Source organism: Tinamus guttatus, unplaced genomic scaffold (genome assembly GCF_059628265.1).
Source record: "Tinamus guttatus ecotype Peru unplaced genomic scaffold, ASM5962826v1 Tinamus_guttatus_pri_ptg000004l, whole genome shotgun sequence".
NCBI lineage: Eukaryota > Metazoa > Chordata > Aves > Tinamiformes > Tinamidae > Tinamus > Tinamus guttatus.
In genome coordinates, this window is record NW_028288538.1 from 7042034 (window position 1) to 7054260 (window position 12227).

Consider the following 12227-nt stretch of genomic DNA (forward strand, 5'->3'; position numbering starts at 1 on the left):
CAGTGTACAGCATACAGCCAGGGCAGGGCTGTCCTCCCGGAGCTCCTGTCTGAGACAGCATCGCTGCCTCAGCCCATGTAGAGCCCTGCCCGAGCCGTAGCCTCACAGCAGGGTTACAATTCACTGCTTAGTTGCTTGGGGAAAAGATTCCTTCTCTTTTCTTTTAATTATATAAATCTTTTAAAGTAGTTTTTCTCTCCCCTTTTTTTTTTCCTTTTTTTTTTCAGTCATAATTTCTGTAACAGCAGCTTCTTTCTGTATTGGCGTAGAAGTTATATATAGAGGGATATCTATAAATATATATATATATATATAAGCCAAACTGCCTTACAGGTCATTGTTTTGTGGGGTTTTTTGTTGGTTTGACTTTTGTTTTTCAGTGTTGTTTGTGTAGCAGGCACTTGAGTTTATATGACAATGTTTGCTTGGGAGCTGAGGGGCAGGGGACTTGGAAGGGGGTGAGGGAAGGAAGGATGGAAGGAAGGATCAAGGACTCTTGACAAGTGGCCATGGCTAGCCAAGGATGTCCAGGTAGATTGGTGTGGCCTTGCCCAGAGCATGAAGGATCTTGTAGATCTCCTTGATGTTGAGCCGTTGCTGAGGTTCCCTCTGCCAGCAGCCCAACATGATGTCGTAAACCTCCTTGGGGCAGACTCGAGGCCTTTCCAAAACTCGGCCTTGGGTAATGCACTCAATGACCTGAAAGAGAGGAAAGCAACATCAAACACCAGCCTTCTGGACTCAAACACCAGGCAGTTCTTGGATGATGCCCCATCCCTGATGCTTTGTGGCTGTCCCCATACCATGTAGTGACTGGGTGCGGAGGAGATGAGCCATCGTGTCACTTCTGGAGAGACGTGGCTACAGATCTCACCTGTTTGGGAGCTGCAAGGCTGCGGCTGGAGGTAAACCTTCCAGCTTAAAGCCATCAGGAATGGCACACAAAGACTTCTATCAGTTTACTCTTAAGTGCCTTACTGCATCCAGGAAATAGGAAGCCACAAGCTTCTCCAGGGGAAATTCTCCAGGGGAAAGTTCAGAACGTCTCTTCCTACCTCCATCTCCAAGGGCAAATTTGCCTCACTTTCACATAAGAAAGCATCTGAAAGAACAATATTCCATCTCAGCTCACATTTGTGATAGAGGGAAAAAAAGAATGCAGTGCTAAAATCTTGCTCTGGGTCAGCTCAGTGCTGCTAATGAGAGGACTGGAGCTCCCGGTCAGATCACAATTTTCTTTGGAGGGCTGCTTTTGGAGGAGACTTCCCTGTTTGTGTGTTGCTCACCAGAGGAATGGCTGCAAAGGCAATTGGGATAAGCTTTGCAGAGAGCTGCTATCACTGTCGGGTGGCCTCAGTTGGAGCTGCTGAGTCCCAGCATCGCAGGGTGTGAGCGACCTGACATGCTCTGCAGATAAACACAGATCCCAAACAGAGTGCTGAGGGAAGCCACCCGGCAAGGGGCGCCTCAAGTTTCTCTTTTATGAATAGTAATGGCCCTGCCACACAGCTCAGCAGATAGTTCCCGCTTCGCTGTTAGCATATAAATATGCAGGGAAGAGATTAGGACCTGCTGAAAGCAGGGAGAGGAGACTGCAGCATGCAGGGAGGCCTGCAACCCACAAAGCTGTCAGCAGCAGGGACTTGGGAGCAGAGGTAAGTTATGGTTTCTGAGAAGAGCCCTGGATAGGAACCATGTGGTGAGCCCTGGCCCTCCAGAGTGAGGGAAGGGCATAGACTGGAGCTAATGGCCCGGCTGAGACTTTGAGACAAGAAGGTCCCTGACTCACCTCGCTGCTCAGGCAGGATCTTTTAAAGCCCTGAACAAGCTGGTGAGGGCACGAGGCCATGCAGATGCCGTGAGAGAGGAGCGAGCATCCCAACCTTGCCCACGAATAGCATAGTGCCCACGAATGGCAATGACGGCATTTGGTAGGCCTGGTTCTTGACCATAGTCCTGTGCTGGCAGCCTGGGGCTGACCAGCAATCTCTTCTCACTGTCAGGAGCTGCAACCACCCCGTGTGTGAGCCAGATGAGAGCTACTGTGGCTCCCTTTTGACACGGAAGGGTGGATAGTGGATGGGCTGCAGTGGGAACTCTCCCCTCAGAACCAAGTGTATGCAGCAGCAAGCAAGCAAAGGACGAGATCTCTCCAAGGGTGGGAAAAAAATAAATAAAACAGCCAATACAGCTGCATCCCAAACTGCATGCAGATCCTGATCAGCTCCTTTCCCCCAAGATGGCTGCTCTCAGTCCTGCTGCCCTGCAGAGGAAACTGAGGCAGGCAGCATGGAGGCAGCGGAGCGCTCCTCGCCCGACAAACCTCTCATCTGCATACAAGCTGCATGTGCTCATTTGTGTGTGTGTTTGTATTTACCCTCCCAGGGAAATGCAAGAGCAGCTCATTAGTGTGACAAATCACTTCTGTCGCTGTCTATTCCGTTGTTTGCGACTCCAAAATGTTTGCGTGTGCGACTTTGTGATATACAGTCAGGCCCCATTGAGCACACGAATGGGCAAGTATTAGAGATGTAAAGCAACACCTTGGATTTGCCATCTCTGCAACTCACTTAATTAAGGGATCTGTGTCCAGAAAGCAGAAAATGCACATTTCTCCTTACAAAAGGTGAAATTGCTGAAATCCATTAGATACACAGTAGGATAAAAATGTGCAAGGTTCCCACAGACTGCTTTGTCAATGCATCATGTTCTTCTAGAATACTGCCTGCTATTCTGAGCAAAAATCTTCCAATGCATTTTCTGCTGATGTACCTCAAACCTCAGGTCTGGCTAATCCCTGCCAGTCTCCCTAGATTTATTTTTTACAGTGTAAAAAAGGCTGCAATTTTTGATATTCAAAGAAATAATAAGGACAAGCCAGGCCTTTGGGTCCCACTCTCAATGAATATGAGAAATCCATCTAATAGATATGGCAAAAAGCCTCACAGAGCAGTGCCATATAACCTGTCTCAGACACTGTCTGACCCGAAGACTGCAGTAAATGATCAAGAGCCTCTGCTATAAAGCAAAGAGGAAGAGAATGGGGGAAATCAAGGGCACCACAGAACTTAGATTCCAGTAATTATTTGGGTATCCCCAGTTCTGACAGCATCCCGGAGTTTATCAGATGAGGTTGTTATGAAGGTGCATCACGAATTTAGAAGCTTGTAACTGAGGATGAACCATTACATGGCTTTGGCAGAGCCATTTAATTAATTCTTGTGTGCCTCAGTTTCCCTAGTTCTTAAATGCAGATAATGACACTTCTTACGAGATTTTTTTTTTACCGTCATGTCTGAAAAAGGACGTAGTGAAAAAATATTGCAGGTCCTAAGGTGGGGACCATCAACAAACAATTTGCTTTGCAAGCACTGACGGGAAAAAGAAGTTTCCAGCTGAGGGATCTCAGCACTGCTGTACCTCTGTGTTTGAGAGCTGAAACCAGGGCTGCTTCCCATAGGTGAAGATCTCCCAGAGGATCACCCCGAAGCTCCAGACGTCACTCTCCGTGGTGAACTTCCTGTACATGATGCTCTCCGGAGGCATCCAGCGGATGGGCAGCATGGTGTGTCCGCCAACCTGTGCGAGGGCAAAGGCAGGAGATCTGAGTTATCCGAGCCCAAGAAAGGGACCAGCCTTGGTGTGACATGGGCAAACTCAGGGCCACTCTGCTGGAAGGAGATGTTCAGAAAAGCTGTGCAGGCTGCAACCTCCCCTGCCGCCCACGGGCTTACCCTGCAGTCCCACCTGGTTAGTGTGATGAATAGCGAGTGCCACGTATAAATGATGTCCTCTCCTCCCCAAAATGGGCTTGTAAGGAAATGATATGACAAAAAGCCAAGAACATGCTCAGGCTGTGCAGGATGATGAACCAGCAGGCAACAAAAGAAACAGAGCTTTTAATCAAATAATACTGCACTGAGCTTTGCTGGAGCTTGGTGCAGAGGCACCCATCCCGAATGAAGAGTGAGGTTTGTCCCTCTTCAGTAAAGCGTACTGAAAGCCAGACACTGGTGTTTGAGCATCACCTAATTGCATGAAAGATTTCCCACTCATAAAACTGTGCTACAGGCCTTTTCAAAGGACGCTTTAAATATATAAATGACTGCAGGACTGCACTGAAAGAGAGCAGGCTGTTTGTCAGCCTTTTACACACAGGGATATGCCCAGCATTTACTAGAGGAGGGGGGGGGCCCTCCCCTCTGGAGTGTGGGTTTGGAAGAGCCCTTAGGCAAGTCCCATTGGGGTCTGTTAATTGAGGGAAAGCCTCTTTCTTCATCAGGGTCCACCCATCTCTAGGGCACGTGAATCCAGCAGGTGGGTGCATGCAAACAGTTTGAAAACAGATGGATTTACCTTCATATTCACTAGAGATTTCTAAACAAGTGTCTCTGAACAGGACAAATTTTTCTCTGTTCTGTCCCTTTGCTCAAGAAACACCATCTGTGGGGGAAGAGCTAATTGATAAGAGCAGGCAGTGCTGGAAGCAGGATGGCTGCAAGTCTCCAGCATTTGTTTCTGCTGAGGTTTTACTGGGGATGAGAGAGCACTTTTGTGGCACTGCTTGGAAGACTGCTTGTCTCATTACAGACGCCAAGAAAAACATGCGCTAACCCCTTTGTAGCACTGCAAGAGAGCCAAAGGGACAGGAATGTCTCTGATTCTGTGAAAAACTGGGAGGAGAAGATAGCTGCTGTCTAGGTTTTCTGCACATGTGCAACTGTTCAAAAAAAAATGAGGTCATTGTGCTTGTTTGGATGTAAATGTTTCTTGTACAAACAAACATTCTCTTCCAACCACCCAGCCTTCCTAATCTCCCACAGGTTTCTCTGCTTGATTAAAGCAGACTGAGTGCAAGGAAGAGTCAGTGCTGAGGCCAACTGGAGTGCTGGGGAGCAACAAGGACAGCGTGGAGAGGTGTGCTGGACTAGGCTGTGAAAAGGGTATGATGCTTAGCAGGTTTTCAGTAGAGACTGTGGGAGTAGGACTCCTCTGGAGTTAGAATTTGGGTTTGCAGTGTTGTATTGAGTTCTGCAGGCTGGCTCTGTTTCTATGACTAAAATAGTCTCATTTAGAAAGGAATAAAATAGTCAATATGAGGGAAGGGAAGGGAAGGGAAGGGAAGGGAAGGGAAGGGAAGGGAAGGGAAGGGAAGGGAAGGGAAGGGAAGGGAAGGGAAGGGAAGGGAAGGGAAGAGAAGAGAAGAGAAGAGAAGAGAAGAGAAGAGAAGAGAAGAGAAGAGAAGAGAAGAGAAGAGAAGAGAAGGGAAGAGAAAGAAGAGAAGAGAAGAGAAGAGAAGAGAAGAGAAGAGAAGAGAAGAGAAGAGAAAGAGAAAGAGAAAGAGAAAGAGAAGAGAAGAGAAGAGGAAAAAAAAAAAACAGAGAAGAAGAGAAAAAAAAGCCTCAGGAGCATCCTTCATTCCTAAGTGCAGAGATGCTCTGTACTGAGATGCCTGAAAATAAAAAGCTCATTGTAGCTCTATGCCTCCTGGTTATAGACACCTTGGCTAGCATGATCTCAGCTTGCTGCTCTAATCTCCCAAGAATGTCCTCCCTTAATGGAAATGGAAATAATCCTTCCTTTGTTTGTTCCTTTTAAACCTTGGCTGCAATTTTAGCTCTTTTCCTGCATTTCCTGCTTTCATGACTTGCTTTCCCTTCTTGAGAAGGGCTCCAAGGAAATGTTATTGACAGAACATGACATACATCAAAGTTGACTGTTGCAAAAAAAAAAAAAAAAAAGTTTTGTACTAATGCTTATTTTGTTCCCTTTTGAGTAGCACTAACTCTTCAGCTTTCTAGCAAGCTCAGAATAGTTACTTATTGCAAAAGCTTTCTAGATTTGCGCTATCTTGAATCTTGCAGGATCATCAGGGATTGCAGGTAGTATAAAGAAGTGAGCACATTTAACTCCCTTTTGAACTAGTCTTACAGAGGTATGGAATCTATGAGCCTGATCCTCAGCTTACAAGAACTGCTCTAGTGCTTAAATGAGAGTACCCTGATTTACACCATTTGAGAATCCATCCCCCAAAAGCAGAACAGAGAAGCCTGCAGGTCTACCTCAGGTCTACTAAAGCAAAATACAGTCCAAGTCTTTGGTCTCTCCTAGACACATCCTGGTGAAAAAATGCCATTAAAGCATCAGTGGTCATCCTGATGATCTAATGACACAATCTTGGCTTAATTCACATTGTGGCATCGAGGGACTGCCAAAGCATTCATCTCAGCCTTATGTCATGTGAGTTCTTTTTTAACTAAAAATAAATCCATTAATAATTGAAAAAACAAGCCAAGCAGCCCCCACAACTGTATGGCTCCCAAAATGCACCTTAGCTATGTTCACAGATAAAACCTGGTGAGGTGTTCTGTGCACCTGAAATCGGGTGGCACTCTTTTCTAAGAGAAAACAGTCATGCACCTTCTAGCTAACTGTTACCAGAAAAGGCATACATTGCACTGCACTATAAAAACCACTCCAGTGTCAAGCTTAGCACATAAGGCTATTACATATATAAATGTACATATTACATTTTAAAGCATTGTCTTTGACTGACCCTTACTGTGCCCATCACAGGCTGGCTAGGATTAAAATTCCTGTTTTGCAGATGAGAAAAGGGGCACAGGAAGGCAGGGAAAGGCCCTTTTGTGAAGTTATAGAGTAAGTGAACACTCAGACAAGGCTTGCCAGTCTGCACTTGGCTGCACCCTGTTATTTGCTGAGTTAGCAAAATGATTTAGAGTTGAGCAGAGATGGATTAACCTACAGATGCCGTGGGAAGCAGAGTGTGCCCAGAGTGACAGCAGCCCCTTGCATACCATATATTTGCTGTGATCTGTGTTGCAATAGTGTAGACTTGCACGTGATTCCCAAGGCTGCATACTTCACTTACAGGACCTGTCATTGCCAAAGGCATGAGCACAAAACGATGCAATTAAATTAGGCTTAAAAAAAAAAAAAAAAAAAAAAAAACAAGGATTCCCTTCTGCAGAGCTAGTTTGTCCTTGGCTCTGGAAAGGAACATGATTGTGTCTTTGGAGCACAGATAAAAGTTTGCCTCAGTCAATCCTCTATTAGCTCAGAGTTGGACCTGTCAGGCTCTGAAATAAGTGACCGTGCAGGGCTGATGCCTGTCAATCAGGAGCATGCTACCCTGTGTCTTTCCTGAAAGAACCACCTACCTTCTATCCCACCTCCCCTTTCCCCCGGGGAGTCAGGGATGGGGTAGAACCCAGACACCATTCAGCTCATATTCAAAAGTAAGGATGAAATGTCCCCAAATAGCAGCACGCCAGCATCTTCCTTGGAGACACTACATAACCTGGCTGAGGGTTAAGATATTTAGCCTAAATTATCTTCTATTCCTCCATTTAAATCCTATGATGTTGCCAAGCTCTTTTTACTTGTTATTTCAGTGTTTCTGAGACTTGCAGACTGGCCTCTTATCCCATTGCCATGGCTGTCTAGCTTAGCTTGACATTTTTTAGCTTTCTTTTTCTTCCTAGATCAACTCACCCTGCCCACATGCCCATGTTATTCCCCTGCTTTTCTCCTTCAGCCTGCGACACTTTCCTGGTAATAAATAGAGCAATCAGTGCATATCCTCTGAGCTGTTGAAGTTTCCCCTTCTTGCTGTCTCCATTTCAAGATGCCAGTATGACCTAGTGATTTCCATCACTTCCAAGCGGACACTACCTCGTCTATGGCCACACGTTTCTAACACTCCAGGGCACGTGGGCTTTGCTCTGAAGCCTCATTACACATCCAGCCCACAGATTGCAGGATAAGCAGCCACTCCCTTGGAGCAGCTTATTGCTGTATTAGATCAGAGCCGCTGGGAGCTGGGGGAGATTCATGAGAGGACAGCATTAATGGCCATTAGGGAGAGGGATAATTAGTTAATGTTAGTACAGCTCTTAGAAAATGTAAAGCTATATAAGTGCTATGTACTAGTAGTATTATAAGATTCTAGGTTTGTCTGCTAGGAAAGGAAACTGGTGTCTGGGGAAAGGATTCTCCTTGTCCCAGCTTTCTGAATGACATCTAGCTGATTAGGAAGGAATAAGAAGACATGTCATCCCCGATGAGTTTGCCAGCACAGCGACAAGCAGGGGAGCAGCAGTGCTCCAGCAAAGGCAGAGCGATGCATCAGCAGTTTGGGCCCTTTTCAGTGATACCATGGAAATTAGAACCAAACCAGAGCTGAAAAGCCCCCATGAGGATTTTGGGCTTGTGAGAACCCAGATCCTAACATGCTGGCTTGGTGGCCAGCCCTGCTTTCCTTCTCCCAGCCCCCAGGCTAACTTCAGGGCTCTACGCTAAAGGCACTATTCCGTGGGGATGGAAGGGGGAGGACTGAGTCATCCTCACCATACTCACTGCTGAAGGCTGTTTCATGATATTAAGTGACAGCTAAGAATTGGATTTGGACTCTCTTATACTCTAAGGTAGTGCTTTATTTTCCTTTCTTGTGCAGTTTTCTTCTCAACTTTGAAATAAAAGATTCAGTGCTTTGCTTTCCTTGGTCATTTGACATTTGCTTTGCACAGTCTTTTGACAGCTTAGTGCTGCTGGCACACTTTGAGGAGGCTCTACTCCTTTGGCTGCCTTGGAAGAGCCACAAGAATAGCAGTAGGTGTCTTCGTATGGTGCAGCATTAGCTGAACTTCCCTTTTGTGTGCACAAAGTCGAGATGTTTGAGTTTGTACAGAATCACATAGCAGTATTAGAGACCTTGGCACTACTTCTCTCCAAGAGACTATGCTCCACAAATCAGCTCTTTTTAGATCTGGTGATAAGGCACACATTCCTGAATTACTGTTTGAGTTCCTGCTGCTATATGTACAGATGACCTGGGCTCTTCTTTAATTGCAGACCTGGCTACCAGCCCAGGCTGGGCTGCACCAGAACATATGTCCTTTAGACCCTAGCTGGATGATCCCTTGAAAATACTTAGCTGTGAACCTTCTCCCAGCAGCCAGATGTATGTCCCCATCAGGACACATTAATTCCTGCTGTGGGTAGCATGTGTTATTCAGCAAATCTGGACAGTTTTGTATAAGAGCCACAGGTGGCTGGGTCACCTGAGAGGAAATAAGGACACACACACACACACACACACACACACACAAAAAAAAAGGCAATGCAACTGAGAAACACAAAAAGCTTCTTTGTTTGGCTAAGCTGAAGTCTTGGGGAAAGAAAAAAAAAAAAAACCCAAAACTGAAGACAACTACTGCAGATTGTGCCATTGTAAGTTAAAGTGTGTCAACTCTGGTTGGGAGATGAGCAAGTGGTTTCGCAAGGACAAGGCAAAGGCTGATTCTTGCTAGAGATGCAGGAGGAGACACTTTCCTTGCTGTCAGTGCTGGACTCAGCTGACTCGAGACACCTTTCCCCCCTCAGATGTTTTTGAGCTCTTCTGTCTGAGTCTGACAGATTTCTGGGCACCTTTTGCAAAGTGGAGGGATTAAGTCTGACATGCCAGCCAGATCTGGGCTTCACTAAGCATTAGCTATAGATACTGCCCTGCACTTCGCACTCATAACTGTCACCTCAATAAGCTATTAAGTACCCAAGTAGTTTACATCAGCAGTAGCTGTGTTTAAGTGTATGTTGTGACTGGATGGGATTTCCCTGCAAATTCTGTATTAATTTACCCTCATCTTATCTAGATGTTGCTCAGACTGCATCGTTGTCAGAATGACTCTGTCCTCAAAATCCCAAAGGTTCTTTCATGACTTTGAAAGGCAACATGTTGTGCTGCTGTACCTGCCCCCAAGGTTGAGTCAAGCTGTGACTGATGTCTCAGGTCCTCCCCTCGTCTAAGCTCAAAAGAGGGCCTTGCAAATCTCTCAACAGCCTTGTTCTCATCTCCAGGTCTCTCAGGTGTGCTCCTGGATATGCTGAACAAATTGCAATTTCTTCATTGAAAAAACAAAAACATAAAGCAAGGAAGAAAGGTGTGATCCAATCATGGTATTTCCAAGTAAAGTTTCCACAGATGGTCTTGTTTTCTTCCCTCAAACTCTGTTCATCCTGGAAAAGCATCTTGGTTAAACTGTCACACTTGTTTCAGCCCTTTCATTCAGTGTAAGTCATTTGCCAGGCACAATGGAGGCCACGAGCAGGAAAAAGATCATGGTGGTTCTAGACCGCTCTTGGTCAATTAGGATGCTGCGTCTCCCAAGGGACCACGGTCTATTTCCTCCTTGCGGCCACAGCCAGTGCTGAACAAGAGCTTAAAAACCAGCAGACCAACAACAGGAAGCCTCCAGATATTTCAGCGACTTTGTCCTGTTGTGTCTTCCCCAGGTATTTCTCTGCATGTATCTCTTCCCCTTTCTGCAAATGCCTTCCTCTCGCAAGCACTGGTATGACAGGGTTGCGGACTGCCCATCTGCATGCCAGTGATTAAAGGTGTCTTACAGCACCATGCACGGGATCGCAGGGCTTTTCTGGGATTTACACGGTGCATAGGAGCAACCGGGAGCTGTTTCTCCTACCCACATGCAGCTGACCTTGGTATCCCAGGCTTGCCCAAAGCAGGGGAGATGCAGGTCACCTGCTGCCAGAAGGAAGAGCATTGGACTTAGAAAGACCGTGGGCAAAGAAACCAAATGTCCCTGTTGTGACAGAATTCAGGAGCCAGACGGATGTGCTAGGGAGCAGGCAGGGTTAACGCCAAGGAGGGGGTGAGACCTTCCTGCTGTCAGCAGGACGGTTTGCAAAGGGACTGTTTGTTCCCCCCAGATGCACATACTGTGTTTAAACACGGGTCTAAAAATAAAGCCTGCCATTCACATTGTTTTTCCTTACTTCATTTAACAATCTAGTTGCTTTATGACCTGTAATTCTGCATCAAGAGGTGTAATTTGCAAGCAGGGACAACATCCTTGCTCCCCCTTCCCCTCATCTCTGCTCCACCGAGTGTGTTTTAATCCCACGGTTTTCAGCATTCCTAATGAGCCATTAACAAGCTGCCAATTACTTATGCAAATGAGGGGGGGCAGACAGGCAGGGGTGGCTGTAGCTAGAGGTAAATTCTGCTACCTAAAAACGGCCTGAGATAAATCACTGCTGCTGTAAGAGCTGCCTGTACCCAAGAGTCCTCTCTGTTATATTATCTGCCATCTAAAAATGCCAGCGGTAATGCAGAGGATGGTTAAGGAAAGGGAAACAGAGGAGTAATCACACATATATTTTTAATTATGTTTGCCAATAATCTATTTGGTGTGTTCATCCCTTTCTTTTTGTTCCCGGCTCTGTAAAATATTGTCCTAACAGCTGCTGCTGGAGCCTCGCCAGGTGAGGAAGAGCTGGGCAGCCTCCAGGAGCCCAGGGCCACCTCCTTGGAATGGCCCAGAAGGACGAGCCCCTACACTGCAACTCTCCAGCAGCTGCAGGACACGGCAGCACTGGGGTGGATCTGCTGGTGGGAGAGCACGGTGGCTTCCTGGGAATGCCACCACCTTGCCGTGGGATGGAGCAGGGCTGTGGTGGAGGGCTGGCGCACAGGCTGGTTGTCGCCTGTGCGCCAACATGGGCACCAACTCTTGACTTTTTAAAGCTGTCGACTAACCACCTTTATCCCGGTCACTGCCCAGATATCAGCAAACGCTGGGAAGGCCACTAAACTTCTCAAACTCCAGGCGTCAGCTAGTTAGGGAGGCACCATATGGATTTACTGATTCGGCTCCACAAGATTACAGATCCTTGTACCGCACTACAGTCGTTTTCAGGAGAGATGCAATGTCCATGAAACAGCACAGCTGTCAGCTGGTTCCAACTTTAGAGGGGATCTGCAGCCTGTGAGGACTGCAAGTACCAACAGAAATTATCCGTGACTGAGCTACATTATCATTTTGCAGTGAGTTGATAATACTACAAGAAGTGTTTAATCACTCAAAAGCTAATCACATAGAGACTGTTAAAGTTAAACCATCATGATGCAAGAAACATGTCCATCAGGAGTCTACTTTTTGGCTAGAGAAAGAAGGAAAACCATCTCCATTTCTGGTCTGAGAAAGTAGGAAGACATTTGACCAATAAATTCTAAGCTGGTGATATAAAAGCAGAGCCTCAAAATGGCTTGAGAAATTCTGCTTAGGAAATGGTACCAATAAAGCACTTGCATGTGCTATCACTCTATGCTAACATGCTTTCAGATTGGTATCTCATAACTCCCCTTCCATCATCCCTCTCTCTCTGTCCTGACAGTGACTCCC

The 12227-nt window shown here is 46.3% G+C and overlaps 1 protein-coding gene across 2 annotated transcripts in view; it reads right to left on the reverse strand.

Moving 5' to 3' along the window:
* Positions 1-367: 367 nt before the first annotated feature.
* The window catches only part of NTRK3 (neurotrophic receptor tyrosine kinase 3), a 210731-nt gene continuing 198871 nt past the window's right edge, over positions 368-12227 (reverse strand). For both annotated transcript variants that reach the window (XM_088539262.1, XM_088539201.1), the window contains 2 exons: positions 3421-3579; positions 368-699 (listed from right to left, as the gene is read on the reverse strand). In XM_088539262.1, the coding sequence (XP_088395388.1) occupies positions 514-699; positions 3421-3579 (345 nt within the window). In that variant the 3' untranslated portion in view covers positions 368-513. The remainder of the gene's footprint in view (positions 700-3420; positions 3580-12227) is intronic.